This window comes from Odontesthes bonariensis, chromosome 6 (genome assembly GCF_027942865.1).
Source record: "Odontesthes bonariensis isolate fOdoBon6 chromosome 6, fOdoBon6.hap1, whole genome shotgun sequence".
Lineage (NCBI taxonomy): Eukaryota > Metazoa > Chordata > Actinopteri > Atheriniformes > Atherinopsidae > Odontesthes > Odontesthes bonariensis.
In genome coordinates, this window is record NC_134511.1 from 1011711 (window position 1) to 1028956 (window position 17246).

Here is a 17246-nt window from a genome sequence, read left to right on the forward strand (position 1 = left end):
GGGTTGGGTTGGGATGGTGTCTATGGGTCGGTGGGTTGGGATGGTGTCTATGGGTCTGTGGGTTGGGTTGGGATGGTGTCTATGGGTCTGTGGGTTGGGATGGTGTCTATGGGTCTGGGTGGTGTCTATGGGTCTGTGGGTTGGGGTGGTGTCTATGGGTCTGTGGGTTGGGACGGTGTCTATGGGTCTGTGGGTTGGGGTGGTGTCTATGGGTCTGGATGGTGTCTATGGGTCTGTGGGTTGGGGTGGTGTCTATGGGTCTGGGTGGTGTCTATGGGTCTGTGGGTCGGGGTGGTGTCTATGGGTCTGTGGGTTGGGATGGTGTCTATGGGTCTGTGGGTCGGGGTGGTGTCTATGGGTCTGGATGGTGTCTATGGGTCTGTGGGTTGGGGTGGTGTCTATGGGTCTGTGGGTTGGGGTGGTGTCTATGGGTCTGTGGGTCGGGATGGTGTCTATGGGTCTGTGGGTTGGGGTGGTGTCTATGGGTCGGGATGGTGTCTGTGGGTTGGGTGGTGTCTATGGGCCTGTGGGTCGGGGTGGTGTCTATGGGTCGGGATGGTGTCTATGGGTCTGTGGGTTGGGATGGTGTCTGTGGGTCGGGATGGTGTCTATGGGTCTGTGGGTTGGGATGGTGTCTATGGGTCTGTGGGTTGGGATGGTGTCTATGGGTCTGTGGGTTGGGGTGGTGTCTATGGGTCTGTGGGTTGGGGTGGTGTCTATGGGTCTGTGGGTTGGGTGGTGTCTATGGGTCTGTGGGTCGGGGTGGTGTCTATGGGTCGGGATGGTGTCTATGGGTCTGTGGGTTGGGATGGTGTCTGTGGGTCGGGATGGTGTCTATGGGTCTGTGGGTTGGGATGGTGTCTATGGGTCTGTGGGTTGGGATGGTGTCTATGGGTCTGTGGGTTGGGGTGGTGTCTATGGGTCTGTGGGTTGGGGTGGTGTCTATGGGTCTGTGGGTTGGGGTGGTGTCTATGGGTCTGTGGGTTGGGATGGTGTCTATGGGTCTGTGGGTTGGGTTGGGATGGTGTCTATGGATCTGTGGGTTGGGATGGTGTCTATGGGTCTGTGGGTTGGGTTGGGATGGTGTCTATGGGTCTGTGGGTTGGGATGGTGTCTATGGGTCTGGGTGGTGTCTATGGGTCTGTGGGTTGGGATGGTGTCTATGGGTCTGGGTGGTGTCTATGGGTCTGTGGGTTGGGGTGGTGTCTATGGGTCGGGATGGTGTCTGTGGGTTGGGTGGTGTCTATGGGCCTGTGGGTCGGGGTGGTGTCTATGGGTCTGTGGGTTGGGGTGCAATCAGGGCAAATTTTCGAGGATTAAGTAAGTCTTGAACCTTACTTTCTTTCCACTGATTCGCTCCATCAAAGGTATCCGTCATGCTAGTTTCATCCATCATTTACATTTGATCTCGCCGCCTCCTCCGGCGCAGAATCGTCTCACTTAAATGACGTAAAAGTCGGATGAAACGCAACACGAAGGTTCAGACATCAGATATGAATCTGATTTAGCGCCACAGGTTAAAGTGTCCTGGGTCTGTGCTTCACACCACACTTTATTGCCATTACACTCGGAATTTAAGGCGTTCAGACCAACATGTGTCACAAATGGCCATAGAAGTTGGATTTTCTTTTGTATCAAAAAAAAGTCTTCCTGTACATTTTGTTCTAAACTGTAAAACATTATCAATAACAACTTCAGAAAGACTTTGTCCAGATGTTCAGGTTGTGTTTTCAGACTCAGTATACATGTTTTACTGTGTGTGTGTGTTACCGGGGTCTTGTTGTCCAGGGTTCTGCCAGCTGGTCTGGTAGGTGTTTCCCCAAACGCCGGTCAGGAAGGTCTGACCGCTGCCACAGCTGCAGACACAGAAACAACCGTTAACCATCATCCATTCGCCATCAGGAGCTCAGGTCATACATCAGCAGCAGTTTGAGATCCAACAACCAAACGTGAGCTCGTATTTTTCATGCAATAGCAGCATCATCGCAGTAGGACGCAGCCCTAGAGGCCGCGGTCAGTCCCCCCCCGTTGGCCCACCAACCGGCACAACATCAATGTTTAGCTTTTTTTTGTTTATTGTGGACTCGAAGTAAAATGATTATCATCATTAGGGTTGCAAAGGGGCGGAAAATTTCCGGTAAATTTCCATGGGAAGTTAAGCTTGGGAATTTTGGATATATTCCATATTGGAAACTTTCCATGGGAATAATGGGAATTATTAGCCTGGGAATTCCCATGCTGCTTTGCACGCGATTTCATTCTCACTGCAAAGGCAGCCTGGAAACCACCGCCCTTATTTTTGCCTGAGTTAGGGAACCAATCACAGAACGGGGGGGGGGGGGGGGGGGGCAGCAAGACGATGATAACGTCTATGCGCGACACCGAAGCTTGTAGAGTGTTAATCCAACATGGCAGCGGACACAACATTACCTTTCGATGCAGCCTTAGAAAGTGTTTTAAGTAGCTTAGAACTTAAGTAGCTTACTTTTAAAAAGAGCAACGTTCGGTGTTGAAAGATTTCATTGCCTTCTTCCTCGTCGAATTTCTGTCGCTCTATATACGTCATCTGGTATAAGTGATACAATTGGCTATGAATCGTGCGCAAAGCAGCATGGGAAGAACCAGACGCCATTTGATAGACATTCGTAGCGCCCAATAAACGGCTCTAGGCATTCGTAAACCACGCCTCAAATACGAGAAAATGCACACCTAGTTCCCAGACCACCATCTCATCCAGATGTAGACGCGACAGCCAGGCTAGGGAATTATGGGAACTAATGGGAATTTAGGAGAACTAACTGGGAATATATTATATCCAAGCATAAATAAACAAAGTCATAAGAAAACATCCATACAAAATGTTTTCAACAGATATTTCAACAGATTTATTTGTAAGTAGAGTAGAACACGTTCCTATTACTTAAAAAACAGGAGTGTTGGGTTCAATATTACCCAACCCCTAAACCCACTCATTCAAAAATGCCTGCTGCCCCCCCCATCCAAAAATCTCCACAAAGTCCCATTCAAAATGTTAAATGAAAAATGCCACTCTTCCTCCAAAACGTCCCATTAAACATGCAAATCTTCCTTCAAGTTCCCTAGAAGAGCCAACCTTCAATTTTGAAAATTCCCGTTTATTCCCATAAATTCCCGTTTATTCCCATAAATTCCCATTTATTCCCATAAATTCCCATTTATTCCCATAAATTCCCGTTTATTCCCATAAATTCCCGTTTATTCCCATAAATTCCCGTTTATTCCCATAAATTCCCATGGAAAGTTTCCGTCTTTGATAATTCCGGGAATTTTCCAACCCCTAACCATCATGTCAACCTCAAAGTGAGCGGGAGGTTCATTTAGACACGAGACGACTTTTATCGGAGAAAGTTGGGACTCCAAGGAGCTTGAAACAGGAAATGTGCGCGTGATTGATGGTGTGAGAGTGCGTCTTACTTCTGGTGTGCAGCGGGGCCCTGGGTGAAGGAGCTGAAGCCAAAGCCTCCGTTACTGATGATACCTGAACCCTGCAAGAGGCAAACAACAGCAGCTCAGCCCGCCACCTCACACTGAGCATCAGGACTGAAACATCTCCACCACAAACTATGTCACGCCCCATAGGCCTGATTTTATTTTTACAAATCAATAACTATGCCATATAAAAAGGATCACTTTGAACATATTCTTGTGTGTTTTTGTTGTTGTTTGGTTCCTTTTTTTGTTATCGTTTAGACATAAAACAAAAATACCACTTTGGCTTTTAGGACAGACAAGAGATGCAAGAAATATGCAAATGTACCGGACCTGAATGTTTGTTTCTGAATGTCAACAAAAAATTAAAAAATAAAAAATTTACCCACAATAGCCACATAGTAAAAGTCCAGTTTATACACCCCTCGTTTCTTGAATATCTTTCATGTGACTTTCATGTCATATTTAAAACTGGAATTGACGAATAGCTTCCCAGACTCTTTAAAGGTCTTTTTAAAGTGTTTCTATCAAAATTGGCTGCTTTTTAGTCTGGTTCTTGTTCCCAAACATCTTTGAGAAATGTTTTTTTCCCCCCTGTATAACCACCCAACACTGACCTGTGAATCATTAAAGCATACAAAAGCAAAAAAAGAAAAGAAACATCTCCACCACCATCATTATCATCTTCTCAGAGTCTTTAGCCTCGTTTCCACCGTGCAGTCCGGTACGGGTCGGTTCAGAACGGTTCGCTTATTTCAGCGTTCCCACTAGAGATGCGCGGATGACGTATTTTCCCATCCGCAACCGCCGCAAAAAAATATATATCCGCCCGCTATCCATTTGCACAAACATTTTTTCACCGATTTTCAAAATCGAACCTGCCCGCCATCCGCCGATAGGTGTAGGTCTACTGAAGGTGCCTTGGCTATTTGTATCGGCTTTTTCAAACAGCGTAGTTCATTATATCTGGTCAATAAGTCCGCCTACTACTATGTAGTGAATGATAGTGCTGTCAAAATCACTCCCAAGTGCTAAATTGAACACCTTTAAGACACACAGCCGTCACAAGCGATTGAATTCCTTCCAAGGCATTCACACTATCACTAGTTACAGGTTAGCATACCCTACGTCTCCCTATGTGAAACATTAATACAGAATATAACTATAGAGTTCTACATTTTGGATTAACCGATCTATTTCCAAGCATCACACGACCCTTCCATCACCTTGAAAATGTGCATTCCACTGTCGTTTTGACATGTCTGCATTGAAATACTATTTGCAGATATATTTCACACTCCATCAAGAAAAAAGTAAAACATGATGAGCACGGGCACACCGTTTTGAGTGTACAAATTTTTTTTTAAAGAATCTAGACAACAAAGTCCGTCTACATAGCACGATAAATCCATCCTTTAGCGCAAATGTTCCCAACCTACTTCAGAGAACGTAAAACAACTTCAAAGCACACAGTCTAAGCCCAAATCAACATGCCACGGCGGGCAAAATGAATAACCAGATGGCCTACCTTAAAACGCTGTCTTGATCACAGGATTCTTGCAATTATTCCACTTATTCCACACGGTTTAACGCACCCAACACTGCTAGCAAGCAACGTAGAACTAGCACCTATGTGCTAACTGTAGGGCCTTAGTAACGGACACAAACAAACGAGAAGACCTACGCAGGAAATCTAAAACGTGGTTTTGTTTTATACTGTTTGTAATGTATGTTTTCGTTCGTTACCTTTGGAAAATTATGTTTTTTTGTTTTTTTTTTGGTGCTTCAACCGCAACCCGCCCGAATTTAATTAAAATACGATTTTTCGGCGGTTCATCCGCCCGATGCGCGGATTCAACCGCCAACCGCGCATCTCTAGTTCCCACTACCACCAAAGCATACCGGTCCCATGGAACCTGTTAACATTTTTTGTAACCCTTCTGCTTGGGGTACCGAGCACCAGAGGTGGGTCGTAACGAGTTACATTTACTTGAGTAAGTTTTTGAAAACATTATACTTCTAGGAGCAGTTTTAAATCTCTATACTTTTTCCTTTTCCTTGAGTAGATGTGTGCAGCAGAAGCTGTCCTCTTACTCCGCTACATTAGGCTACAATGAGCTGGTTACTTTTCTTCTTACCTCTTTGGTATTCTACGCCTCATTATTTTTATCCCCCGCGTACGCCTCATTTTAATGTTTTATTCTGACAGAGAGAGAGACTTCCGCCAAAGGCTCTACCACCTGACTGTGTTCCACCAATCAGACGCAGCCGTGCAGTCTGGTCACGTGACCGTACTCCATCTCAGCGGCGGGACGGGTTAGCTTTAGCATTAGCAGTCGTAGCAAACAAACAAAGAAACAGATGAAAAATGTCAGAACCAACGGTGGGAAATGAAGACGCAGACGAGGCCTCATACTGAAAGCATGTTTACCTTACAAAGAGTGAGAAACAGCAGCTACATTATGTGTCTTCTGTGTCAACCAAAACAAACGCACATTTCAGCAGAAACTCAACATCTAACCTGAGGAAACATGTAGCGCTAAGTTTCCTAAACTCGTTTTTCCCCCCATGGATAGGTGAATGTTTGTTTTTTAGGTTACATATGGGTTACATATGTTTTAAACATTTCCTAAGTCTCTTTTATTTTTTACTGAAGTACCTGAATTTACCTGGATTATTTTAATTTAAGCTGTTTTGTAATTAATTAATTCATTTTAATCTATTTGATCAATTGGATGAACTCTAATGTGCCTAAAGATGATTATTTAGTATTTTTGTCTGTCTGATTGAATGCTTGTGTTAACAAATAAATCAGACGTTACTCAACAGTTACTCAGTACCTGAGTAGTTTTTTCACCTTTTTTACTCTTACTGAAGTAATTATTTGGATGAATACTTTTTACTTTAACTTGAGTCATATTATTCTGAAGTAACAGTACTTTTACTTGAGTACAGTTTTTGGCTGCTCTACCCACCTCTGCCGGCGTGTTTTAAGCTCCGAGGTGAACCAACACAAACCAGTTGAAGGTGAGGAGGTGCGTTTGTTTTGCGTACCCCTATCTTGTCGTCTATGAGCTGGCGGGCCACGTCCATCTGCTGGGCGGTGCCTCTGATGGTGAAGACCCGGGTGTTGGGGTCGGTGGAGGGCGGCGGGTTCCTCTGCAGCTCCACGTGAGCTCCGGACTGCTGGTTAATACTCTTAATGGTTTCTCCACCTGCACACAGAACCGGGGCTTAGCTTTTCCACCTTCCTCTGAGTCCTCTGCTCGGTCAGACTGAGGCACGCCGCCTCTACCACCTCAGTTATACACATTTTAATCATTTCATGTCGTTCACATAATTAGGGTTTTCTTGGTGTTGCTTCTAATCGGTTTGAGTTTACTTTGTGGTTGTTCTGTCAGCCCCCACTGTGGTTGTTTTAAACGTGTTTTCACAGATAAATTTGGTTTGATTTGATCTGTGATGGACAGAAACTTCATATTTAAGCTCTATGAACTCACAATGTTTCAGAAGATCTTAAACCCTGAAGCCCACCTGCTGGACAGTCCAACCTCTGACTGTTCCACCTGATCTCAGACAGCCAGTGATCACACCGTTCCTTCTCTTTGCTACACCAGCTGTGACCAGTGGAGGCGCCTGACATTTTTTTTTAGGAAGTGCAATTTCCAGTCTGTGAAAGCTGAACCGATTACACTGATGCAAACCTGTTATGCTCCCACGCAGGAAATAAAATGTCCAATCGTCCAGAAACTCCTTGTCCTCCTTAAATAAACACAACGCAGAGTCAAATAACCAAAGTGACTCTGCAATTTCCCCCCGTTATGTCCATAAGTACCATAAAAGTCCATAGGACTGAGGTATATTTGTCTCGGTAGCATAATTCATTGTAATATTTTTTTTTTATTTTTTGCATAATTTGCCAATCAGTTAATATTACACCTAAACCATTATTTATTTATTTTCCTCATATTGTTCCAGGATTCTATGAAATAAGTAAACACATAAGCTCTTAAAGGGATACAGAAAGCTGACACTACACCCAACACATAATGATAATACATACACAGAGGAACAACAATGATCATTGGACTCTACACCAAAACATTTCATAAATGCATGAAATTTGCGATTTTGAATTTGCCGCTTGGAAATCCTTCCTGGAATTCCAGACTGGGGGCGGGGCTTCCGTGTGACGTCACAGGTGCCATGGGTTTTCCTGGCTGCCGCTATTAGTATTCTTGTTGAGTGGTGAAGGCAATAAAACGTTGGGTTCAGTGCAGTTTTTATTGCGAGTAGATGTACGAAGTGCTGTGTTGCCCTCAGCAGCAGCAGCTCACACCACCGGGGACAGAGGAAGCAGAGAGACCCGCGGTCTTGTGTCTGTGTCTCCCTGTCCGCCTGCCTCCTCTCTGGTGAAATCAGCCGGAGCCATCCCGCCGTGTTCAGCTCCCTGCGGTGCGGACACTCAGGGGGAATCCACCTGGCGGAGAGCGGACACACCGCGGGATGGTTGCCCTGAAATCAGCCGGCAGAGCGATCATCAAGAGCCCCGACGTGGACATGATCGCTCTGCCGGCTGATTTCCACTCTCCACCTGGCGGAGAGTGTGTTTGCTCTCCGCCAGGTGGATTCCCCCTGAGTGTCCGCACCGCAGGGAGCTGAACACGGCGGGATGGCTCCGGCTGATTTCACCAGAGAGGAGGCAGGCGGACAGGGAGACACAGACACAAGACCGCGGGTCTCTCTGCTTCCTCTGTCCCCGGTGGTGTGAGCTGCTGAGGGCAACACAGCACTTCGTACATCTACTCGCAATAAAAACTGCACTGAACCCAACGTTTTATATTTCCAAGCGACGTCCCGCGGCACACATCGAAATTTGCCGTGAAGAAGCTGTCCAGGTCTGGCAAACTGCTGGCTTCGCTACAGAACTACTGGTGATTGTTCCAGCAGCTGGCACTCGTGACGTCACGCACCTGTCGTTCCAGTTTGCCAAATTCGAGTCAAATGTGGTGATAGTTTATTGGGCCTAATCAGGACTATCCAGGGGCCTAAAATTATTTTAAAATCATAAAAAAATTCCATGGTATATAAGGAATCGATCTGCTATTTCAGTTTTGTGCAAAAAAAAAAAATATTACCTTTCTGTAGGCCTTTAATGATAAGATTCATTCAATTTTCATTCTACAGAATGTAATTAAAATGACAGCATATAAATCCAAGCCAAGTGTTTATTGAAGTTTTGGAAAATATGACTTAGAAAAGCAAAACCAGTTGTCAAACATGGTTAAGTGCAGCTTACTTATGTGAGATTTTTCTCTTTTTTAAATATAATACTGCACCATTAACAATGAATGTGTCATTATACATTCTGCTATCATTGTCAACATTATATAAAAGGTTTAAATCATTACAAGTCAATGACTGAGCACAAAAGGTTCAGTTATTTAGCTACATCAAATACTAGCTGGAAAAATAGCAGGGTTGGTGGAGCCCTGGGTTTCATCTTTGCCTCGCAAGGCGAGCTCCAAAATCCCGCAAAATTCTTACAAACTTCCTTCTTCGCATTAGTACGACGACTAAAGGGAACTTCTGTCAGAAACACTACCGTATCACAAAAAAACCTCTGCGTCGCACAAATCGCCCTATGAAGGAACCGCTGCTGGCTGTGACCTTTCTTAAAGTTAGAAACCCCAAAAAAAGGAGGCATATTCACACCGATGTGTCGTCGTACCCTGATGACTCGACTCCTTACTTTCCAAAAACACCCGGGGACAGATGCTAACAGGGAGCGATGTTTTCACCGCTGTAAATTCACACCTGACGGACAAAAGAAACCGAAGAGTTCGGGCGCGCCGGCGGCCGGTTAAACCATGCTGTAAACGAAGCAGATTGAGTTCACAACAGAACCTGGAAGCCAAATCATCGGATGAATCCAGCACAGATTAAACATGCTGAGAGGAATCCCAGCAGAGTTCTCCGTCCTCAAACTGGACGCTACCCGCCTCCTCCTCCTCAGGGAATACCATGAGCTCTTTAACTCTTTGTTAACCAAATGAGGACCCTTAATGGACCGTTCATGAGGTGAAAAGAAAGAACAAGCAGCTGATGGGAATAAATCTCCGTATTGTGCAGACTTCATCTCTCATTATTCCATCTTCTTTAAAATGTGGTGAATTTTTTACATGTTTAAAAGCAGCTTTAAAGGTGACATATTCTGCCTCATTTTTTAGATGTTTGAGACCGGCTTTGGTCTATAAACCTGTTGGTTTAAGCACATCTCAGCCCTGTTTAATATAGGTTAGGTTTTACGGACACGTAAAAAGCTCCAGCTCTACATAATGATACAGATAGTTCCTCTGTTGGTCCCCGAGGGAAACAGGTTAGCATGTAGATGTAAGCTAGCAGCAGATGCTAGCAAACAATGCTTTCTCATCAACAGTGATGGACCAAGCCGGAGATGTACACAGCGTAACTCGTAGTAATGCATAATTACTGCGTTTAAACATTTTGGATATATTAACCTCACTAAACAGTTGTACTGGGAGACCTCCATCTTTATCAGAAACATGCCGATGATGTAAAGCTAGCACACCGAGAGTGAGGAGAGGACCGGTGTTGTGTTGGAAACGCACCTTATCCACACAGCTGCAGGTTGATGAGTTACAGAACGGAACCGTTCAGCTAGAAAGCTTCAGCTAACAAAGTAATGTGGGAACAATAATGTTCATCTTTCAGAAAGTAACAGCAATAACTCCTTAGAAGCTGGTGTACGTCACCTTCATTAGCTAAGCTGTTAGCGTTAGCTGCTGCTAAAGGAACAGCAATAACTCCTTAGAAGCTGGTGTATGTCACCTTCATTAGCTAAGCGGTTAGCGTTAGCTGCTGCTAAAGGAACAGCAATAACTCCTTAGAAGCTGGTGTACGTCACCTTCATTAGCTAAGCTGTTAGCGTTAGCTGCTGCTAAAGGAACAGCAATAACTCCTTAGAAGCTGGTGTACGTCACCTTCATTAGCTAAGCTGTTAGCGTTAGCTGCTGCTAAAGGAGCAGCAATAACTCCTGTAGCTAACTCTGCTGGAACATTAGCCTCAGATAGAGTTCATGCACAGTCTGTAGCTAACTCTGCTGGAACATTAGCCTCAGATAGAGTTTATCCACAGTCTGTAGCTAACTCTGCAGGAACATTAGCCTCAGATAGAGTTTATCCACAGTCTGTAGCTAACTCTGCTGGAACATTAGCCTCAGATAGAGTTCATCCACAGTCTTTAGCTAACTCTGCTGGAACATTAGCCTCAGATAGAGTTCATCCACAGTCTGTAGCTAACTCTGCTGGAACATTAGCCTCAGATAGAGTTCATCCACAGTCTGTAGCTAACTCTGCTGGAACATTAGCCTCAGATAGAGTTCAACCACAGTCTGTAGCTAACTCTGCTGGAACATTAGCCTCAGATAGAGTTCATCCACAGTCTGTAGCTAACTCTGCTGGAACATTAGCCTCAGATAGAGTTTATCCACAGTCTGTAGCTAACTCTGCTAGAACATTAGCCTCAGATAGAGTTTATCCACAGTCTGTAGCTAACTCTGCTGGAACATTAGCCTCAGATAGAGTTCATCCACAGTCTTTAGCTAACTCTGCTGGAACATTAGCCTCAGATAGAGTTCATCCACAGTCTGTAGCTAACTCTGCTGGAACATTAGCCTCAGATAGAGTTCATCCACAGTCTGTAGCTAACTCTGCTGGAACATTAGCCTCAGATAGAGTTCAACCACAGTCTGTAGCTAACTCTGCTGGAACATTAGCCTCAGATAGAGTTCATCCACAGTCTGTAGCTAACTCTGCTGGAACATTAGCCTCAGATAGAGTTCATCCACAGTCTGTAGCTAACTCTGCTAGAACATTAGCCTCAGATAGAGTTTATCCACAGTCTGTAGCTAACTCTGCTGGAACATTAGCCTCAGATAGAGTTCATCCACAGTCTTTAGCTAACTCTGCTGGAACATTAGCCTCAGATAGAGTTCATCCACTGGGCTCTGATATCCTCTGAGGCTGCTGCTGGATGGAAGATGCATGCTCCTCAGTGCATTTAAAATGGCTCCAGGTGGCTGGTTACAGTACAGGTTATAAGCTCCGCCCCTTTTAAAATCTGGTTTCTGTCACATTAACTTCTTCTGTAGAACAACATGTTCAGTTCAGCTTCTGCTCAGAAACAGCCTGTAAAGGATCCCTTCAGGATGTCTTTTAAACCACAGAACAAAGCGTTCTGCTGGGAACTGGACTAACTGGTATTCTGCAGGTTAAAGGCACATGAAGAAACATTCCACTACAGCCTGAAGGCTCATTTTAACCCTTTAAGAACCAAAACTTCCTTTAAAAAAACCATTCTAAAACCTGAAGCTGAAAACATGCTTCCAACATTTATCAGCCTGGAAAGACTTAAAATTAAAAACCACCCGAGACGATAAAGCCCAGAAATTACTGCCTTTGAACTCAAGTTCAGACACTGTGGAGCATGTTAAAAGACTCGTGTTTTAATAACGTTCGGCAGCTTCTTCTTCTTCTGTAGATTAAAACCAACAACACATCACACCGTCTCATTATTTATGGAACAGTGTGGACGTCCCAGCAAGGTCACCCCAAGGTCAGAAACCCAAGAGCTACATCTCAGACTCTGCGGGCCTCAGTTAGCATGTTAAAGGTTAAAGGTCACCCCAAGGTCAGTAGTTTCTCACTCACTGCTGCTACCGGCTGCTGGATCAGGGGTTCACTTAGTTTCTCACTCACTGCTACTACCAGCTGCTGGATCAGGGGTTCACTTAGTTTCTCACTCACTGCTGCTACCGGCTGCTGGATCAGGGGTTCACTTAGTTTCTCACTCACTGCTGCTACCAGCTGCTGGATCAGGGGTTCACTTAGTTTCTCACTCACTGCTGCTACCAGCTGCTGGATCAGGGGTTCACTTAGTTTCTCACTCACTGCTGCTACCAGCTGCTGGATCAGGGGTTCACTTAGTTTCTCACTCACAGTCAGAGCAACATATGGCGTCTGAACTACTCGACATTCTCTCTCTGCAGCCTCCATTCTGGAGCTGCTCGACCCTCTTGACCTCCGCAGGCTGCTGAACGCTTAATGGCTTTTTAAGGGCTTTTTAAGGGCTTTCAGAATAGAGACCGGGGCTGATGGAGCTCTCATCCTCTCAGGCTGGCGTGCTCGTTGTTGTTGCTCACTTTGCGGTTATTTACCGTCTAATCATTTATTAAACTCACTGAGTATTTCCAGCAGTTTCTGCTCAGTGATGTCAGAGGAAGCTGCTGTTGGTCTCTATGACGACGCTCTAACACTCATACTCAGATTACTGTGGGCAGAAACCTTTAAATCACAGCCGAACACATCAGATTTAGCCTTTATCGCGCAGGAACTTCACACCTCGAGACTGAAATAGAGGACGACCGATTGGTCGATTCATTTGGCCGATTATTGGCACGCTAAGGGGAACAAAGCCGCCATTTTTACTGCCATCTGCGGCAGTCTTCAGTCTAAGGACGAGCTCTAACACAGGAAGAGTAGAAGAAGAAGTCCTACAGGAAGTTAGCATGCTAACGCTACAACAGGCCCGTGTGGACAGAGCAGGGCTGTGTTCGAAACCGCATACTTCTCCTACTACTCCTACCGAATTTTTTCCTGGATGCATACTAGATTCTCCGAAATGTTGGGTATGCATCATGAGGTTACTACTCATACTCAAACTACCCATGATGCAACGTAACGTGACGTCGCCGATCATCATTTCCTGTCAAAACGGCAGTTTCAAGCTAGCTACAACGAGGGTAGGTTCACTTCCTGTTTTCAAAACAAAAGCACCAATTGTATGGTAATGGCTTTCCCTATGATAAAAGGCAACGGGTATTTTATTTTGTGAAAATAACCGGAAGTGCGTTGCTCACTGCGGCTAGCTTTAGTAGCGCCGAATTCGTGGGAACAAAATTGTAAACAGCCGGTATTTTGTCAGGTTTTCAACACGTTGGTGATCTAAACGACTACTTTCTCGCCTGAAAATGTTTCAAATGTTGCTAAAGTTTACAGAGTTTAGAGCTTAAAGTGATACTCCGGAGTAGATTCAACCTGGGGTCATTTGAACCGTGACATCCAGCCAAGTAGCCCACCCGAAGTTTTTCCGATCTTGGCTGAACATCAGCTGAGTTACTGAGTTATCCCGAATAGCTTAGTACAAGCGCTAACGGACCCTGGCAGTATCTCCAAAATGACCACACTAAAATCACATGCCATGACACCAAACTTCTACAGTAGCACAAATATGGTCTGTACTCACAAAACGATGCATTTGGAAGTTTGTACATAGTCCAGGAGTTTACTATTATCAACACAAGCCTGATAGCTTTTCTGCTGCTAAAGCTGCGTCGACGTCACTTCTGGGAGCTTCAAAGTAAGATGAGGGTTGATCTACTACTGTAGACAACAAAGCAGGCTGCTCAATTTCTCCATTGATAAAATAATTTCACAACTCTACAACATAAAAATTCATGTAGAATATAGCATATACTTTGTTGTCTACAGTAGTAGATTTATATCGAAAGTACAATAACCTGGGAGTTATATCTTTCTGTTTTCTTACAGGTCTGGCATTTGCGAGTCAGTCTCCGCTAGCATCTAGCTAACGGAATCTGAAGAACGCACGGCTGATTACGACCGGGTGCTTTACGGCACTCGTCCACTGTGCCAGAGTGCTAACCTGGTGCTACTAACAACAACCAAAGCTAAACCAGAGGCTAGTCAGAGAGTATGTAAAAGGGCTGTGCTGAAATCTGTAACTATTTGAGCTAACACCTCTCTGCTAGCTCAGCGCTAGGACTGACCATGCCGTAAAGTGATGCCACATGCGTGACGTCACTCGGGATGCAATACTGACAATAAATGTGTATTTTAAACAAATCTAGTGAGTCTAAAAAAATCAAACCAAGTGCCGTTTGAAAGGATAATTTATCCTGCCTTTAGGAAAATTAAAATGAAAAAATATAAAAAATTCTATCCAAAGCAATGGCTGCATCTAAGGTGGATCTCATAGTACCACCAGAGAGTTCTGCCTGCTCTGCACTGCTTCGTTGGCGCCCCCTAGAGTGCAGTACCACCCGGAAATAGCCGCCAGCTTTCCCTCTCCTCATAATAGAGACTCTCTGGTAGTATGCGGTTTCGAACACAGCCCCTGACTGATAAACAGATGTCTGAAGTCGGCCATCATCGTTAGCCAACTTCAGCTAATTACCTACAAAGAGTCCGTCATCATCAGTAAACTGTGTGTGGGCAGCTGAATCCCTGTTATTGTCAGAGTGATGCTGAGTTCTGTTTGTTCTCTGGTTAATAATCACGGATCAGACTGAGGTAAGAAGAGCTGACAGCAGAATAGTTTGGCATACAGACAGTTTCAGCGTATTAAACCAGAGAAGAAGAAATTAGAACAGGTAAAACACCAAATCAACCATTTATTTTAAACAGCTATTATGACGTTAACCTGGTAATCAGACGATTTGTCAAACCTACAATACAATTTCTCAACCTCAAAGGGTCAGACAGAAGAAGAAGAGTTGGGTATGCCCCCCCCCGGTCTTTAAACCCTACACGCCCCCCTTTATCGTCTCTTTAAGATGGTCGGTCTGCACACAGAGGGGGGGCGGGCAGAACAACACGTGGCCGCTCCTATTGGCTGAGGTGAGCTGTCACTCAAAGCAGAGGAGGCGGGGCTCCCTGACATTCTAACCGAGGCGGTCCATCGCCGTCTCCTCCTACCTTTACCGATGACCAGGCCGCACTTGTCGGCGGGGATGGTGTAGGTCACTTCCTGCAGGGGACCCGGGGAGCCCATAGTCCAATCGCCACGACCTCTGACCCGGCCGCCGCCGCGCAGGGCGGAGCCGAACCCGTCACGCTCCTACAAACAGAGGAACAGCGTCAGAGTCGGGCCCGGTTCTGACCCGGGTTCTGACTAGGGGCGGGTATTGGCAAAGAAGTCACGATTCGATTCGAATCACGATTCACATGCCACGATGCGATACTATCACGATACTTGAATTATTGCGATGCATCGTGATATTTTCCCTGAACATACTTAAAAAAAAAATACAGCCATTACCAGTGGCTGGCTGGCTGTGTATGATCTGCATAGTGTCTTCAATTGATACATAACTCAAATCAATTCATAACTGTATTTATTGAAACAACTTTTGGAGGTATTGCCATTAAAACAAATATTACTGGACACACTCATCACAAAAAGTGCATAGGATTTATAAAACTTAAAATAACAAAATAGGGATGATCAGTACAGACAAAAAAAAAGTGCATAGGCTTTATAAAACTATACAAAAATAAAATAAATATTACAAACATCCCTTGCAGTGAAATGCATCAATTGCATGTGTCCTATCATTAAAGGCATAAAAAGCCCCCCCAAAAAATAAAAAAAAATAATCGATACTTGGCGTCAAGAATCGATGCAGTAGATCGCGAAAATTAGAATCGCGATTATTTTGTACACCCCTAGTTCTGACCCGGTTCTGACCCGGTTCCGCGGCCCAGGTTCGGGCGTTACCTGTGCAGTCTGGATGAGCTCGTTGATCAGGTGGACTGCGTGCTGGCAGCGGTCCGGCTGGCCCATCACCATGGCAACGCGCTCCGGACTGATGCCATCATCTGGACAAAGATCAGCGGGTTCAGAATAATAGTGGATCAGCCCCGTGTGAACGCACCGGTTTAAACTGGATTAGAGCCGCCTGAACTGACCAGTTTCACCGATTTAACTTTCAAACTTCGCTTTAAGACGCATTAAGAACGTCTTTTCTGAAGAATAGGAGAATAATTTAGATTAAAAGCCAAAGTTTTAACCTCAGAAACGGTTTTATAAAACCTTCGGCAGATTGTTCTGGTTTCAAACAGGATTTCACGGATGTAAACAGACCTGCTTTGAACTGGATTCGCACGCCTGCATCGTTCTGGATCTTCTTGATCATTTCTCCATTTCTGCCGATCACGATGCCCACAGCGAACCTGGGAACGGGAACCTGAACACAGCGAGGTCGGGTCAGAATTCCTGATCAGAATCCCTGAAATCCAAAGTTTCGAGGCGAGTTTCTTACATCCAGGCTGGTTCCTCCGAGTCGGCTGCCGAAGTCGCTGCGTCCTGACCTGAAGTCGCCATCCTTCTCCCTGATCACCTCCAACACCAGCTCCCTCGCTGCCTGGAGGAGGAGAGCATGTTTCTACCACAGCTGCATGAACCTTTCTGACTCTTTCTACAGGTAATCACACATCTGAGTGGGGAAAAAAGGACATGTGGAGTTCCACAGGGTTCGATTCGGGGGCCTCTGTGATTCACCATTCACCGTAGCTTCTCATGGTTCGATGCAACAGTTCCTGTGCGAGCTCAGAGTTGCGCTGAACGAGCCGCTTCAAAGGATCAACGCTGGCCAGAACAAAGGCTGCGTTCCAAACCGCATACTTCTCCTACTACTCCTACTAACTTTCTGAGTTAGTATGCGAGTTTGAGTAAGCGAGAAGTTCCCGGATGCATACTAGATTCTCCTAAATGTTGGGTATGCATCATGAGGTTACTACTCATACTCAAACTACCCAAGATGCAACGTAACGTGACGTCGCCGATCGTCATTTCCTGTCAAAAGGGCAGTTTCAAGCTAGCTACAACGAGGGTAGGTTCACTTCCTGTTTTCAAAACAAAAGCACCAATTGTATCGTAACGGCTTTCCCTATGA

At 45.1% G+C, this 17246-nt stretch overlaps 1 protein-coding gene across 2 annotated transcripts in view; it reads right to left on the bottom strand.

Annotated features, from left to right (window-relative positions):
* Window positions 1-17246, bottom strand: part of LOC142381777 (far upstream element-binding protein 3-like) — a 50640-nt gene that overhangs the window by 14057 nt on the left and 19337 nt on the right. For both annotated transcript variants that reach the window (XM_075466984.1, XM_075466983.1), the window contains exons 9-15: window positions 16614-16715; window positions 16436-16538; window positions 16070-16170; window positions 15268-15409; window positions 6523-6683; window positions 3454-3524; window positions 1771-1856 (exon numbers count right to left, since the gene is read on the bottom strand). In XM_075466984.1, the coding sequence (XP_075323099.1) occupies window positions 1771-1856; window positions 3454-3524; window positions 6523-6683; window positions 15268-15409; window positions 16070-16170; window positions 16436-16538; window positions 16614-16715 (766 nt within the window). The remainder of the gene's footprint in view (window positions 1-1770; window positions 1857-3453; window positions 3525-6522; window positions 6684-15267; window positions 15410-16069; window positions 16171-16435; window positions 16539-16613; window positions 16716-17246) is intronic.